At 50.4% G+C, this 14573-nt stretch overlaps 1 protein-coding gene across 4 annotated transcripts in view; it reads left to right on the plus strand.

Annotated features, from left to right (window-relative positions):
- Nucleotides 1-14573, plus strand: part of FLNC (filamin C) — a 211156-nt gene that overhangs the window by 129641 nt on the left and 66942 nt on the right. For all 4 annotated transcript variants that reach the window (XM_086918860.1, XM_086918861.1, XM_086918862.1 and 1 more), the window contains 6 exons: nt 945-1105; nt 3335-3425; nt 4155-4324; nt 5190-5307; nt 10137-10399; nt 13249-13846. In XM_086918860.1, coding sequence (XP_086774986.1) covers nt 945-1105; nt 3335-3425; nt 4155-4324; nt 5190-5307; nt 10137-10399; nt 13249-13846 — 1401 coding nt within the window. The remainder of the gene's footprint in view (nt 1-944; nt 1106-3334; nt 3426-4154; nt 4325-5189; nt 5308-10136; nt 10400-13248; nt 13847-14573) is intronic.

Consider the following 14573-nt stretch of genomic DNA (forward strand, 5'->3'; position numbering starts at 1 on the left):
CTTTATCTTTCGTGCTAAGAAGTTGCACGTTGTGCAAATGATAGAAAACTGGGCAGCGTCACATTTACAATCACCAGTCGATGCTGATATTGAAGGCGCTTTTGAGTAAAAAGACTTCTGAATGACTCTCAGCTTTGCCATATTGCACAAAGGCTTGTTAGCTATGCCCAGCATAGGATTTGTGTGAAAGATACCCCTCCAGCACTTATTCCTAAGCGAAGGCCAGTGCACATGGGCCCACCGCGTGAGATGTGTGCTTATGTGTGAAGCACACATTACATGTAGATGTGCCAATGCTTAACCCGCTTGTCCCCTTGTTTGCACCTGGTTTTAGTCTATGTAACGTTTTCAGTCAAAACCTAGTAATTCTGCGGTGTTCTGTCCCTGACACACTTCCTTCGCATACATTTCCAGGGGGCGATCCTTCACGAGGGTCGACTTTTAGTGCAAAAAAGCTTTAGCTCTGGAGAGTTTCTCAACACCGACGTATGTGTTGGTTTATGTTATGCAGGTGCTTTCACAAATATGGGTTAAAGTGTACGCACTACATTAAGTGGGGAAATGAGTAAAGGATTTACAAAATTAGGCAGAAAATTGTCACTTTGACGGGTCAATAAAAGTTTCATTTTATGTAGAAATTGACTGGGATGGAAAGTCAAAAGAGACAAACTAAGAAGCTGATTTATTAGAAAGACAAGTTTTCCATCTTAGGATAATAGGTCAAAGCGGACAGAGGGAGCATACACTTATTTCAAAATTTGGAATTTTCCCAAAAGCTTGGGTGGCCAGTCTATAGTAGAATCATTCATGTGTTAGATGGTGTGACTAACCCAAAAGTACATTTTTGTTCACTAGAGATCCCTACTGAAGCACCCATCTCATAGAGTGAAGTACCATACAAATCACCTGAGCTGTTCCATCTCTAATGACTGTTTTACTTGTAGGGGACGTCAGCATTGGAATCAAGTGTGCTCCAGGTGTTGTTGGACCAGCCGAGGCCGACATTGACTTTGACATCATTAAGAATGACAACGATACGTTTACGGTGAAATACACCCCGCCTGCGGCTGGGCGCTATACTATCATGGTCCTCTTTGCAGACCAGGTGAGATACTCCGAGGGCTGAAAGGCGTCTGTGCTCCTGGGTGCTTAGAATATTCCATTTACCCTCATGCCTTTGGAGTGTGCAACCCAAACCACCTCATCACTCCACTCTGAACTGCTGAAAGTTAGCAGCATTACCCATTCATGGTGTCTGCAAATCTTATCCCGTTGTCTACTTTTTTCTCAGAATTGATTCTTTTTCTGGCTCAGCCCAAGAGGTATGCAGAAATATCAGTGTAGGCTTTTGAGTATTTCACTTAGGCTGTACAGTGCTTGAGTGGATCAGTTAATCAATCTGTATGTTTTTAGTGCAACAAGATGGCCCCTAGGTGTATCTGGGCACTGAGGTTGCTGCATCTGTGTCGAACAGCCAGTACTTGAGTCGCTTTCAGAAGACATCCAGGGAGGGTGCCTTTTGGAGGTGGAGGGGGTGGTCATTACAGGTCTTAGCGGCGATGTAGGATACGGAGCTACCCTCACTGCGGCTGTGATGAACGTGGGGGACGTGAGCGAGGGCAAGTGAGGAGCAGCACAGGTGTCTCGATGGTAGATGGAAGTTCAGCCGGTGGTTGATATAGGATGGCCCTTGCAAGTGGAGAGCATTGTAGGCGTGTGTGAGCATCTTTAACTGCCATATATCCTGGATAGGGAACCAGTGGAGGTTTCAGAGGTGAGTAGAGATGTGGGCTCGTTTGGGAAGGTCCAGGGTGAGTCTGGCTGCAGCGTTCAGTATGGTCTGGAGTCTTCTGAGAAGCTGGGTGTTGATAAATACCTATAGTGAGCCTGCATTATTTACTTGCTGTGAATTATAGGGAGCCATGGGTCACTATGAAGCTGCTTTATTAGCTTACCCAGCGCTGTATTTTCCAGAAAATTACCTTTGTTGGCTAGCTAGAAATTAACATTATCTTAGTAGAGGTTACTGTTGTCATATTTGATATTACACCTCTCTACTCCCAAGTCACTGTGTGCGCTTTATTCCACAACTTGCATTTTTTAATTGCCTGCCAAACCCTTTATAATTTAACCAGACTCTGTGTTTTTATCAAATCCCACCATTATCAAACAAGTCTTAGGGCCAGATGCATCAAGCGAAATGCGCTCGCAAAAGGGCCAGATTCTCAGAATCTGGCCCTTTGCGAGTGCAATTTTTGCATTTGGGATGCATCATCCCAAATGCAAAAATCGCAAATAGAGAATTCGCTAAATTGCGATTGTTTGCATTTAAGGAATCTCAAATTGAGATTCCTTAAATGCAATGCATGAAAGTATCAAAAATAGCGAATTCGCTAATAGGGCACGCAAATTACCACGAAGTACAACTTCATGGTAATTTGCAAAAACTGTGAAAAATGCACTTTTGTGCATTTTTCAAAGTTTCATGTTGCGCACACACATGCCCTAAGGGCATGTGTGTGCGCAACATATGTGTACAGATCACATTCAGGGGTGTAACAGGGTGTCCTTTGGACACCCCTGCACCCTTGAACTCGCAATCTCAATTTGCGAATCGCTAATTGTGATTCGCAAATTGAGATTGTCTTCCCATTCATTCCTATGGGCCTCTAGGCCCATAGGAATGAATGGGGAGGTATTCATTAATTGCGACTCGCAATTTGCGAGTCGCAATTAAGGAATTCTAAGGAATCGCTATTTTTATAGTGATTGCTTGATGCATTCCATTTTGCTATTCCTTATTAGCGATTCCTTATTTTTCGCTAATAAGGAATCGCACAATGGATGCTTGATGCATCTGGCCCTTAATTTCTTTCCTACCAAATGCTATTGCTATCTAGCTGGGTTCTATGGTTGTCCATCCGGGCTGTATAGTTCTGTATCCAAGCTCCATCATTGCTCTACCAACCGGTTTAGACGTTAAACAAAACTCTATGGTAGTCTTACCAAACAATACGTCTATCTCACTAGGTGTCATTGTTATCCTGACAAATCCTTCCTCTATCGACCTAGGTGCCAAGGTTGTTCTCAAAACCCTTCTTATCTTTCCAAGTTTATGTTGTTCAATAGCATATCATTACATGAAGAGACGCCATGGTAATCTAGCCTGGCTCCATATCTGTTGATTCAGAGTCTATCCCTGTTTAAGTTAACTTGATAAAATGATCTCAAAACATTGCAGCCTATTGTCTATTGCAGCCATACAATCATCAAACAAAGTCATAATATTTTACTTGCTTCACTATCTTTATAACACTTCTCTGCTCTTCTTTAGGAAATTCCCATCAGCCCTTTCAAGGTCAAGGTAGATCCATCACATGATGCCACCAAGGTTAAAGCGGAAGGCCCTGGGCTGAACCGGACAGGTAAGAGGCATCGGAAAACATGAACTTCTGGGTGTAGTGGTCATCTATAGTTCACATTTTATAGTTCTGTATTTACACTAACTGCAGAGCTTGGCCTCTCTGCTACTCCTCCTTATGATGCTGGCAGCATAGCTAGGCTTCTTTCTTCATCACCGGTGTTACTATGGTAACAGACCCTGCTCTCATCTCCTTCCACCCTAACTTAGGAGAATATGCATTAAGCGACCACGCCTCATCATTGAATTCCTTTATCAGGGGGGTTGGCAGGTTTGATCACCTTCTAGGTGCTCAGATGCTGGTCAATAACATGTGTACAATTGTGCTTTAAATTTGTACTTTTCGTAGTTTCTAAAGAGGATGGTGACGTGCTCGCCTGAGAAAAAGAGCAGCCACTCCAAGGGGCATATTATCAAGAAAGGGCCTTACATTATCGCCGCTTTTATCGGCCGGAAACTGCCGATAAAGCGGCGATAATGGGCTTGATAATATGCTTTATGAAATCCAATCGAAGCCCATGTTAGATGTGAAGATATGTAACATGGGCTTCAATTGGAATTCCATAGAGCATATTATCAAGCCCATTATCGCCGCTTTATCGGCAGTTTCCTGCCGATAAAAGCGGCGATAATGTAACGCCCTTTCTTGATAATATGCCCCCAAATTCTTTGCACAAGTCGATAGGGACAACTGTGCTCACTTAAACGTTCTTGATCTATTCCTTGCCTCCAGGTGTAGAGGTCGGGAAGCCCACCCATTTCACAGTCTACACCAAAGGCGCAGGCAAGGCCAAGCTGGACGTGCAATTTGCTGGGCAGCTGAAGGGCGAGGCTGTGCGGGACTTTGAGATCATCGATAACCATGATTATTCCTATACGGTCAAGTACACAGCGATCCAGCAGGTGAGAGGAGAAGGGAAGGGTTGGGAAGGGATGGGATTGAAAAGGAAGGGAAGGGATGGGATAGAAAGAGGAGGAAAACGAAGACAAGGGAAGTGAAGGAAAGGGGAGGAAAGGAAAGGAAAGGAAAGGAAAGGAAAGGAAAGGAAAGGAAAGGAAAGGAAAGGAAAGGAAAGGAAAGGAAAGGAAAGGAAAGAACGGGAAGGGAAGGGAAGGTTAGGGGAGGGGAGGGAATGAATGGAAGGGGACAGGAAGGGATGGGAAGGAAAGGGAATGCAAGGGAAGGGAAGGGAACAGGAAGGGAAGCGAAGGGAACTGGAAGGGAGGGGGAACATCTTGGAATGGAACGGGAAGGGAACAGGAAGGGTAGGGAACATGAAGGGAAGGGAAGGAACAGGGGAAAAAGGAGAAGGGGGACCTATTAAACACTGTCAAGCATGTAGCCATTTGGCAGGTATGATGGAGAGTTTTCCACTTGAAGCCCCTACCTCATTCATATGTGGCTACAGAGACTGTTTAGTAATATCAATGCAGAGGTCATGAAACACTGCGGAAACATGCTTCGCAATTCCCTTATTATAATTTTTTTTTAAGTTTCAAACTTGGCTTCTTCATCAAGGCCTTAGAGCAAGTGCCTGTTCCTACAAAAAATCTTTTTAGGGCTTCCCGTCAGTTGAGAGGTAAAAGGCAAGCAGTGTAACAGGTGGGTGGCAGGTTCATGGAGGTGCATCATGGGACGAGAGTGCAAGGAAGGGAAGGAAAGGGAAAGCGAAGACTGAAAGGAGAACTGCTTGGGTTACCTGGGAAGGTATGCGCACCTCTGCCACACTGCTGATGGACTCACCTTTCTCCCTACTGCACGCTGCAGGGTAACATGACCGTGTCTGTCAACTATGGAGGAGACGCTATTCCCAAGAGTCCATTCGCCGTCAATGTGGCCCCACCACTGGACTTAGGAAAGGTCAAAGTTCAAGGCCTCAACAACAGTAAGTTGCAAGTAAAAGAAAGGAACATTGACACTGTGGGGGGAGAGGGAGTTTTGGGAGGGACAAAAGAGAAGTAAGCATGCATGAGCTTTGGCTGCTTCTAAGGTCTACTCTGCTGGGAGCCGAGCGCGCCTTCTGGTGCAGACAGGATGTGACATCTCTCTGGCTTTGAGTGACAATGGAGCTCATTCAGATCTTTTATAAGGTTTGTCTGTCAATGAGAGGCTGTCTCAGAAGGTCTGCTAAACCACACCGCAAAAGGTCTGAATGATTATGTGGGGTAGCCGTCACACTTTGCTCAGTGTCTGTGAGTGAGTGGGAAGTCTCTCAGACAAGGCACTGACTGGGACTCTGTGAGTGAATGGGAAGTCTCTCAGACAAGGCGCGGGGGCTCTGTGAGTGAGTGGGAAGTCTCTCAGACAAGACCTGGGGCTCTGTGAGTGAGTGGGAAGTCTCTCAGACAAGACCCGGGGCTCTGTGAGTGAGTGGGAAGTCTCTCAGACAAGGCACGGGGGCTCTGTGAGTGAGTGGGAAGTCTCTCAGACAAGGCACGGGGGCTCTGTGAGTGAGTGGGAAGTCTTGTGGACTGATTGAGTCGTAATCGCACTCTAAGTGGATGATGGTTGCTTTAGGTATACTTGCGTGGGTGGTGCTATCGAAGTGTAGCCCACTGTGCTCTGGGCGAGTGAATGATTCAAAAAAGCGACAATTCCCTCAGGAATGGCGTCCCTTCGATGCACTCTTCAATTATTAATTTCATTCATTCAACAAAAATTTCTTCAAATGTATCTTTGATGTTCAATTCTGTTTTATTTCTTTCATCTTTGATATGCGTTATTGCTTCATAAGGCATTCAAAGCATTCATCGTTATTTTGCCCAATGCATTTCGGGCATGTGGCCTTCATCAGGGGAGTTTTTTGTCCTTTAGCGCGTATACAATGTGGCACCTCTGATCCGGTATACGGTAAAGATGTAAATCGTTCTGTGCCTGCGAGGCAAACGTCTCCGTGTATGTATTCGAATTCCGAACGTGAATAATTGAAGAGTGCATCGAAGGGATGCCATTCCTGAGGGAATTGTCACTTTTTTGAGTGGGAAGTCTCTCAGACAAGGCACGGGGCTCTGTGAGTGAGTGAGAAGTTTCCACACACATTGCATGTGGTCTTTGTCAATGGATGAGTACACAGTTCTGACACACATTACATAGGTCTCAGTCTAGGAGCGCCAGCCACTGTCAGACACGGGCTGAGGTCGCAGTCTGTAGGGAGCACAAAGCTCTGGCAGACGTTGCATGAGGTCTCTCTCTGAGAGTCCAACAGGGAGGTCTGACACTCTTTGTTGTCCGCCATTGATTGGGGAGTCTCTGTCTGTCAAGGGATCAGCTCTCTCTGCAAGTGAATGGAGCCTCTGTCTACGGCGAGTGTGAAGCTCTGCATGTCATGGCTCAGGGTCTCTGTAAGTCATTGGTGAGTTCTGCACAAAGTCTCCATCTGTGAGTCGCTGAAGAGCTCTGTCAGCCCCTGTCATTCACTCAATCAATCAATCAGTCAATCAGTGACACTTGTAGAGCGCGCTACATACCCGTAGGGTCTCAAGGCGCTGGGGGGGGGGGGGTGCCGCTACTGCTCGAACAGCCAGGTCTTCAGCTTCTTCCTGAAGGAGAGGTGGTCTTGGGTCAGGCGCAGGTCGGTCGGGAGGGAGTTCCAGGTCTTGGCGGCCAGGTAGGAGAAGGACCTTCCTCCTGTAGTCGCTCTTCGGATGCGGGGGACGGCGGCGAGGGCGTGGTTGGCTGATCGGAGGTGGCGTTTGGGTGCGTAGAAGTTGATCCGGCTGTTGAGGTAGCTCGGGCCTTGGTCGTGTAGGGCTTTGTGTGCGTGGGTGAGGAGGCGGAAGGTGATTCTTTTGTTGACGGGGAGCCAGTGAAGGTCTCTCAGATGTCTGGTGATGTGGCTGGTTCGTGGGATGTCGAGGATGAGTCTGGCTGAGGCGTTCTGGATCCGCTGGAGTCTCTTCTGGAGCTTGGCGGTGGTACCGGCGTAGAGGGCGTTGCCGTAGTCCAGTCGGCTGGTGACGAGGGCCTGGGTGACGGTCTTCCTGGTCTCGGTGGGGATCCACCGGAAAATCTTCCGTAGCATGCGTAGGATGTTGAAGCACGCCGAGGAGACGTTGTTGACTTGTCTGGTCATGGAGAGGGAGGAGTCCAGGATGAAGCCCAGGTTGCGTGCATGGTCTGTCGGTTTGGGTGCGGTGCCCAGGGCGGGGGGCCACCAGGAGTCGTCCCAGGCGGAGGGGGAAGAGCCCAGGATGAGGACCTCCGTCTTGTCCGAGTTCAGTTTTAGGCGGCCGGTCGTCATCCACTCGGCTACCTCTCTCATTCCTTCGTGCAGGTTGGCTCTGGCGGAGGCGGGGTCGTTGGTCAGGGAGAGGATCAGCTGGGTGTCGTCGGCGTAGGAGATTATGCTGAGGTTGTGTTTGCGTACGATGGCCGCGAGGGGGCTCATGTAGACGTTGAAGAGAGTGGGGCTCAGAGATGATCCTTGAGGGACGCCGCAGATGACTTCGGAGGCCTCTGACTTGTACGGTGGTAGGCGGACTCTCTGTGTTCTTCCGTCGAGGAAGGAGATGATCCATTCCAGCGCCTTGTCCTGGATTCCGATGTTGCTGAGGCGCTGTACTAGGGTGCGGTGGCAGACCGTGTCGAAGGCCGCGGAGAGGTCTAGGAGGATGAGGGCTGCTGTTTCTCCATTGTCCATCAGGGCTTGGATGTCATCAGTGGCGGCGATGAGGGCGGTCTCGGTGCTGTGATTGGCTCGGAAGCCGGACTGTGAGGGGTCGAGGGATCCGTTCGTCTCGAGGAAGGCGGCCATCTGCTTGTTGACGGTCTTCTCGATGACTTTGGCTGGAAACGGGAGGAGCGAGATGGGGCGGTAGTTCTTGAGTTCGGTGGGGTCCGCTGTTGGTTTCTTGAGTAGAGCGCTGAGTTTGGCGTGTTTCCAGCTCTCAGGGAAGGTGGCGGTGTCGAAGGATGTGTTGATGATGTCTCGCAGGTGGGGTGCGATGACAGCGTCGGCCTTGTTGAAGACGTGGTGAGGGCAGGGGTCGGTCGGTGATCCGGAGTGGATGGAGTTCATCGTGCGGATGGTGTCTTCGGTGCTGATCGGGGTCCAGGCGTGGAGGGTGGTGGTGGGGGGTGGTTGTTCGGTCATGGTGTGCGTTGGATGGTTGTTGAAGCTGTTGTGTATGTCCGCGATCTTGTTGTGGAAGTATGAAGCGAGGGAGTTGCAGAGGTCTTGCGATGGGGTGATGTCGTTGTTTCCTGCGCTGGGGTTGGAGAGCTCTTTCACGATGTTGAAGAGTTCCTTGCAGTTGTGTGCGTTGTTGTCCAGCCGTTCCTTGAATGCTGTTTTCTTGGCGGCGCGGATCAGCTGGTGGTGCTTCCGGGTGGCAAGCTTGAAGGAGGTCCTGTTGTCCGGTGTAGGTTCCCTTCTCCAGACTTTCTCGAGGGCTCGGCAGTTCTTCTTGGAGCTCTTGAGTTCGTCGGTGAACCAAGGGGCTTTCTTGCTGCCGGGTCTGCTGGGCGGGGTCCTCAGCGGGGCGAGCTCGTCCGCGCAGATGGTGATCCACTTCGTGAGGTTGTCGGCGGCCTGGCTGGGGTCCGCTGAGCTGGCAGGAGGGTGCTGGCTCAGGGAGGTGGCGAGCTGGTCTGCTGTGATCTTGTTCCAGCTTCTGCGGGCGGCCTGTTGCTGGTGGTGGTGGGTCGTCGTTCTCTTGAAGGTGAAGTGGACGCAGCTGTGGTCCGTCCATTGAAGCTCTGTGGCGTGGCTGAAGTCGATGTCTGTGCTGGATGAGAAGACTGCGTCGAGTGTGTGTCCGGCGAGGTGGGTGGGGGTGGACACCAGTTGCTTGAGTCCCAGGTTGGCGAGGTTGTCCAGTAGGGTGGTGGTGTTGCGGTCGTTGTTGTTCTCCAGGTGGAAGTTGAGGTCCCCCAGGAGGATGTAGTCAGAGGAGGGGAGGGCAAGCGGGCTGACGAAGTCGGCGATGTCCTCGCTGAATTGTGTGCGTGGTCCAGGGGGTCGGTAGATCAGGGTGCCTCTGAGGGTGGTGTTCGGGTTGGTGTGGATCTGGAAGTGCAGGTGTTCGGCGGTGGTCAGGGTGTTGTCGGTGCTGGTCGTGAGACGGATGGTGTTCTTGTGGATGATGGCGATGCCTCCTCCCATCTGGTTGGCGTTGCGGTCCCTCCGGACGATCTTGTAGCCCTCTGGGATAGCGATGGCGATGTCGGGCGCTGAGGAGGTGTTCATCCAGGTCTCCGTGAGGAAGGCGACGTCAGGGGCTGTGGCGTCTAGGAGGTTCCAGAGTTCGATGGCGTGTCTGTGGATGGAGCGGGTGTTGAGCAGGATGCACTTGAGGTGGGTGCTGCTGGTGTTCGACTTGGCGAGTGCTGGTGCGGGGCAGGTCCGGATGCAGGTGAACTTGCAGGCGTGGCAGCTGAAAGGTCCGTGGGTGCGTCGTGGAGTGGCTTGATGGCATTCTGGGAGTCGGCCGGTGTTGAGTGCGATGAGGGTGGCGGCGGAGTACGTCAGGCGGGTCGGTCGGGGTCTTCGGGGGCCAGGGGTCCTGGCGCTGGTCGCGATCCGGTCGCAGACGGGCTTACCTTTGGCGCGCCTTCGGCGCACAATCGGCGCGCCCGCTGCGCGTTCGCACGGTCGACATCAGTGTAGAGCTCTGCCAGTGATGGCTCCGCGTTTACATGCTACTAGCATCGTTTTCCGCTCTTGCCACCTGCTTCCTACGCCTTGTTAACCCTCTTCTCTCTCCATTGCTCCAGAGGTGGATGTAGGCAAGGACCAGGAGTTTACCATCGACACCCAAGGCGCTGGAGGGCAAGGCCAGCTCGACGTCAAGATCACCTCCCCATCCCGCCGGCCCATCCCTTGCAAAGTGGAGACGGGCACCAGCAACGGCATCCACACAGTCAAGTACATGCCCCCTGAAGAGGGACCCTACAAAGTGGACATCACCTATGACGGAAACCCCATTCCCAGCAGCCCCTTCACTGTGGAAGCTGTCATGCCGCCAGACCCATCAAAGGTATGTGGTAGCAGGGAAGGTTCCAGTGTTTTTCTCGAGTTGAGGTTTCCTGCTTCTCTAAATAGAGTTCATTCATCCACCCAGTCAGACACTGATTCTTCTACTCACAGACAAGAGCTCAAGGATTTAATGCCCATTGTATTTGAGTGCAAAAAGAACAAATGATGGATGGAATGCTGAACAATGCCAAACACATGATACCCCCAATACAGAGGTCTGGGCCTAAATCCATTGTTTTCTTGCTCACTTCGCCATTCCAGGTTGGGCCCAGCCATATGCAAATCAGTCTTGACCCTGCTCCCAATGGGAACAGTCCAGCCCGAACTGCTAGGCCAGGTCCTCCCCGGACAGGAAACAAGCATCCATGACCGGTTTCGGGGTATCACCCCACATCAGCCCGGATAACCTGACTCCAGTGGCATTGTGAGCATGGGGGGGATCCACATAAGGGCATACCCTCCCACGTAGGGTGTCAACCGCAAAAAGAACAAAAGATGGACGGAATGCTGAATAATGTCAAATGCTCATCCCTAGTGCAAAGGCTGGGAACAAACTAGGGTGGTGTGGTGAGCAAAAAAAGATGGATTAAACCCAGATCTGGGACTGGAAGTGAATGTTTAATTTGATTTGGCTTGGCAGTTTGGGCTGGACTATTCCCATGGGGAACAGGGTAAAACTGATTTGCATATGACTGGTTCCAAACTGGGGTGGGTGGTGAGAAAAATTAAACCTAGACCTATGACTGGGTGTGAATGTTTGATTTGTTCAGCATTCCGTCCATCATTTGTTTTTTTTGCATTGTATCAGAGTGGCCCCTCCGTCTCCCTTGGTGTCTATCCAGGGAGGAATAGCACATATAGGAAAAGTCTTTATGTTTTCTCTCCTCCAATCATTAACTCGCCTGTGCCCCTTTGTTTGAAATACTTTTATTTGCTTCTTTCCCACCATTTGTTTCATTCTTCCTATTTCTACACTTGCCTCCAAAGTTCCCACTTCATCCCTCATCCCTTCCATTTCCTCCCATTTGTGGATCATTCTCGTATCTCACCTTCCCTTCTCTCCCCTACCGATCTTTTTTCAATCCTTCTCTCACCACCAACTCTCTCCCTCCTTTCTTCTTTCCTTCCTTCCTTGCTTCCTCCCACTCTCCCTTCCTTCTTTTCCTTTCCCGTTTTTCTTCCTTCCGCATACTTCCTTTTCCTTCCCTACGTGCCAGGCTTCTTTTCCATCCTTCTCTTCCCCGCTTGCTCTTTCCCACCTTTCTAGCTTCCTTCCGTCTTCCTATACCTGACAATTCACTCTCACTCACCACTTTTCCTCCTTCCCACTCTTTTTGCTTCCTTCTTACACCTCTCGCTGTCGTTCTCTCTCTTCACCCTTTCTTTACTCCCTCTTCCCTCTCTCCATCTCCTCCCCCTCTGCTCTGGTCTCCCCTGCCATGTGTTTTTCATTTTTACAGATTTTCCTTGTGAAGGAGTTGGCTTGGGTGTGTTGTTGGGGGCTGGGAGCGATCAGCTGGACCTAAACAGAACATTCACGGAGGGCCCCAATCAAAACTGCTCTGATGTATTAGTGCTGTCCCCGGGGGTCGGTTACAAATAAATAGTGTAGGCCCGGCCGCTCCAAGGGGAAACCGGATCTGCTCTTCTGCGGGGAAACCCCGTCCGGGGTCATGGGGCTGGTTACCAGAATTTTCCAGGCCTTGTAACATGTGTCCTGTCAGTGACACCTCCGTATGAAACCTGGTGGCTTGTGGGGGGGGGGAGGAGGGAAGCGGTGCATCTCGTCACTGGCACTGTTAGAAGGCCAAGGGGGCCCTGAGGAGAGCGCCTCGTCTCCGTTTTCACCAATGACGTTGGTGCACATTTACCATTTTCATAGGCCTCTAAAAGGGCCTTAGAGGAACGGGCGTAGGGAGACCTCATTTGTGAGCCTCGAGTTCCTGTGACGACCTCACGATATGACATCTCCCCTTCAGAGAGAAAGAGGACATATCCCCAAACGACCTCACTTGAGGGTCTGTGAAAAAGGGGGAAGGAAGGGCTGCCCTCTGTGGGAACCATGGAAGAAAGGGACACGGAGAAGGCAACCCTTGTGTGGGTGCTGCTGCGTGCGGTAGGGGATTAAAAGTTCAGACATGTGAAAGAGACTTGGGGCCTTCTTACGAGTTTGAACCAATGGACTGCCAAACCTGTGCTGGCGGTACACGGACCGCCAGACTGGCGGTCTGTCTCCCGCATTAGGACTGTGGCGGTTGGACCCCCACAAGACCACTGCTGCTGCAGGGATCCACGATCCCCCTTTGTTTCCTCACTGCCACACTTTTCATGGCGGCCACACCGCCATGAAAAGTGCGGCAGTGAGGAAACTCCTAATATGCTTAGCGGTGCCGCAGCGGCACTACCAGCATATTAGGGGCCTCAGACCACTGCACCACCACTAGGGATGGTGGATCTCTGGCGGCAGCAGTGGTCCTGTGGCGGTCTAACCTCCATACTCCTAATGCGGCGGGCTGATCGTCAGTCTGGCGGTCCGCCACCACAGGTTCGGCGGTCCATTGGACCGCCAAACTCGTAATAAGGCCCTTAGCATCTAATTCATATGTGCGTGATTTATTATCATATAGTCATGGTATAGCCTGAGGATGCACTGGTGTGACACACTCAACAGGAAAAAGGTACAAGACTGCAGTATACACATGCCTAACGTAAGCGTGTAAAAACTGAACTAAGCACATGCAAAATTTAACTCAGGACTGAAGAGACCAGAGTGTACACTGCAGAACACTGAAAGATTCCTGTGTCACATATTGTGCCATCATTCATTATTCGTTCCTGATTTCTTCACAGGTGCGTGCTTACGGCCCAGGACTGAAAGGCGGATTTGTGGGTAAACCAGCACCTTTTGCCATCGATACCAAAGGCGCCGGCACTGGAGGTTTAGGCCTGACAGTAGAGGGACCTTGTGAGGCCAAGATAGAGTGTCAGGACAATGGCGACGGCTCCTGCTCGGTGTCCTACCTACCAACAGAGTCCGGAGAGTATGCCATCAACATCCTATTCGCCGAAGTCCACATCCCAGGCTCGCCCTTCAAGGCAGACATCAAGCCGGTCTTCGACCCCAGCAAAGTAACGGTCAGTGGGCCCGGCCTGGAGTATGGCAAGGCGGGGGAAACCGCCACGTTCACAGTGGACTGCTCCAAGGCGGGGGAGGCCGAACTCACAATAGAGATCATTTCAGACTCTGGTGCCAAGGCAGAGGTCGTGATACAGAATAATAGTGACGGAACGTACAGCATCACCTATATCCCGGCCTTCCCTGGCATGTACACCATCACCATCAAATATGGCGGACACGCAGTGCCTAAATTCCCAGTCCGGGTTAATGTGGACCCTGCTGTTGACACCAGCGGAGTGAAAGTCTTTGGGCCTGGCGTAGAACCACGAGGTAAGGATGCTATTTCTTTGCGGCTGTGTGTTGTATGTGTGGGTAGTAATAAAGCCTGGAGGGAGTTGTGCAAGTTGTGCATGCACAAAATTCACACTATTCACAAAGATGCCCTCCTGGATCAGTTAATGCATGAGCTGAGAAAGTCTGGCAAATGAAGGTAGCATTACAAGGGAAAGACAGTGTTTGCATAATCAAGATGTGATTAGCCAAATGAGGGTAAGTCAGATAAGGAACCCAGACACAAAGTAGACAGGTGTAGCAAATGGAGCGGCTTTGCCTCAAGGATGTGAGAGACCCTGCATCCGAGTTATGACTGCCTTTCACTCTCCAACCGGAAGGGGGCAGGGCATATTTTCCTTCCTTGCATTAGAGCTCATGACACTCCTGCAGCCTACTACAGCTTAAAGAATCTTTGTTGAGTCCCAACAGTGGAGCAAAGAGTGTGCACCAATTTCTCTCTATCTTGAACAGAGCGAATTCCAAAGGAGACCGAAGAAGTGCATTTGTAGGGCAGCATGCAGGAATGTGCCTGACACCACTGTGGCGTTAGACCCCAAAGGCCACACTTACCTTATCAGTCAATCACACATGAAAACAAGGATAACAAAACAAAGTGTAATGATGACAATTGTCAATGATTATTAGCAATAATATAAATAAAATAAGAATATTTACTGTAATGTGTCAGTTTTCATCATGTGCCTCATTTATGCTAGTTTCTGAC

Source organism: Lissotriton vulgaris, chromosome 1_1 (genome assembly GCF_964263255.1).
Source record: "Lissotriton vulgaris chromosome 1_1, aLisVul1.2, whole genome shotgun sequence".
In the NCBI taxonomy this organism is placed as follows: Eukaryota; Metazoa; Chordata; class Amphibia; order Caudata; family Salamandridae; genus Lissotriton; species Lissotriton vulgaris.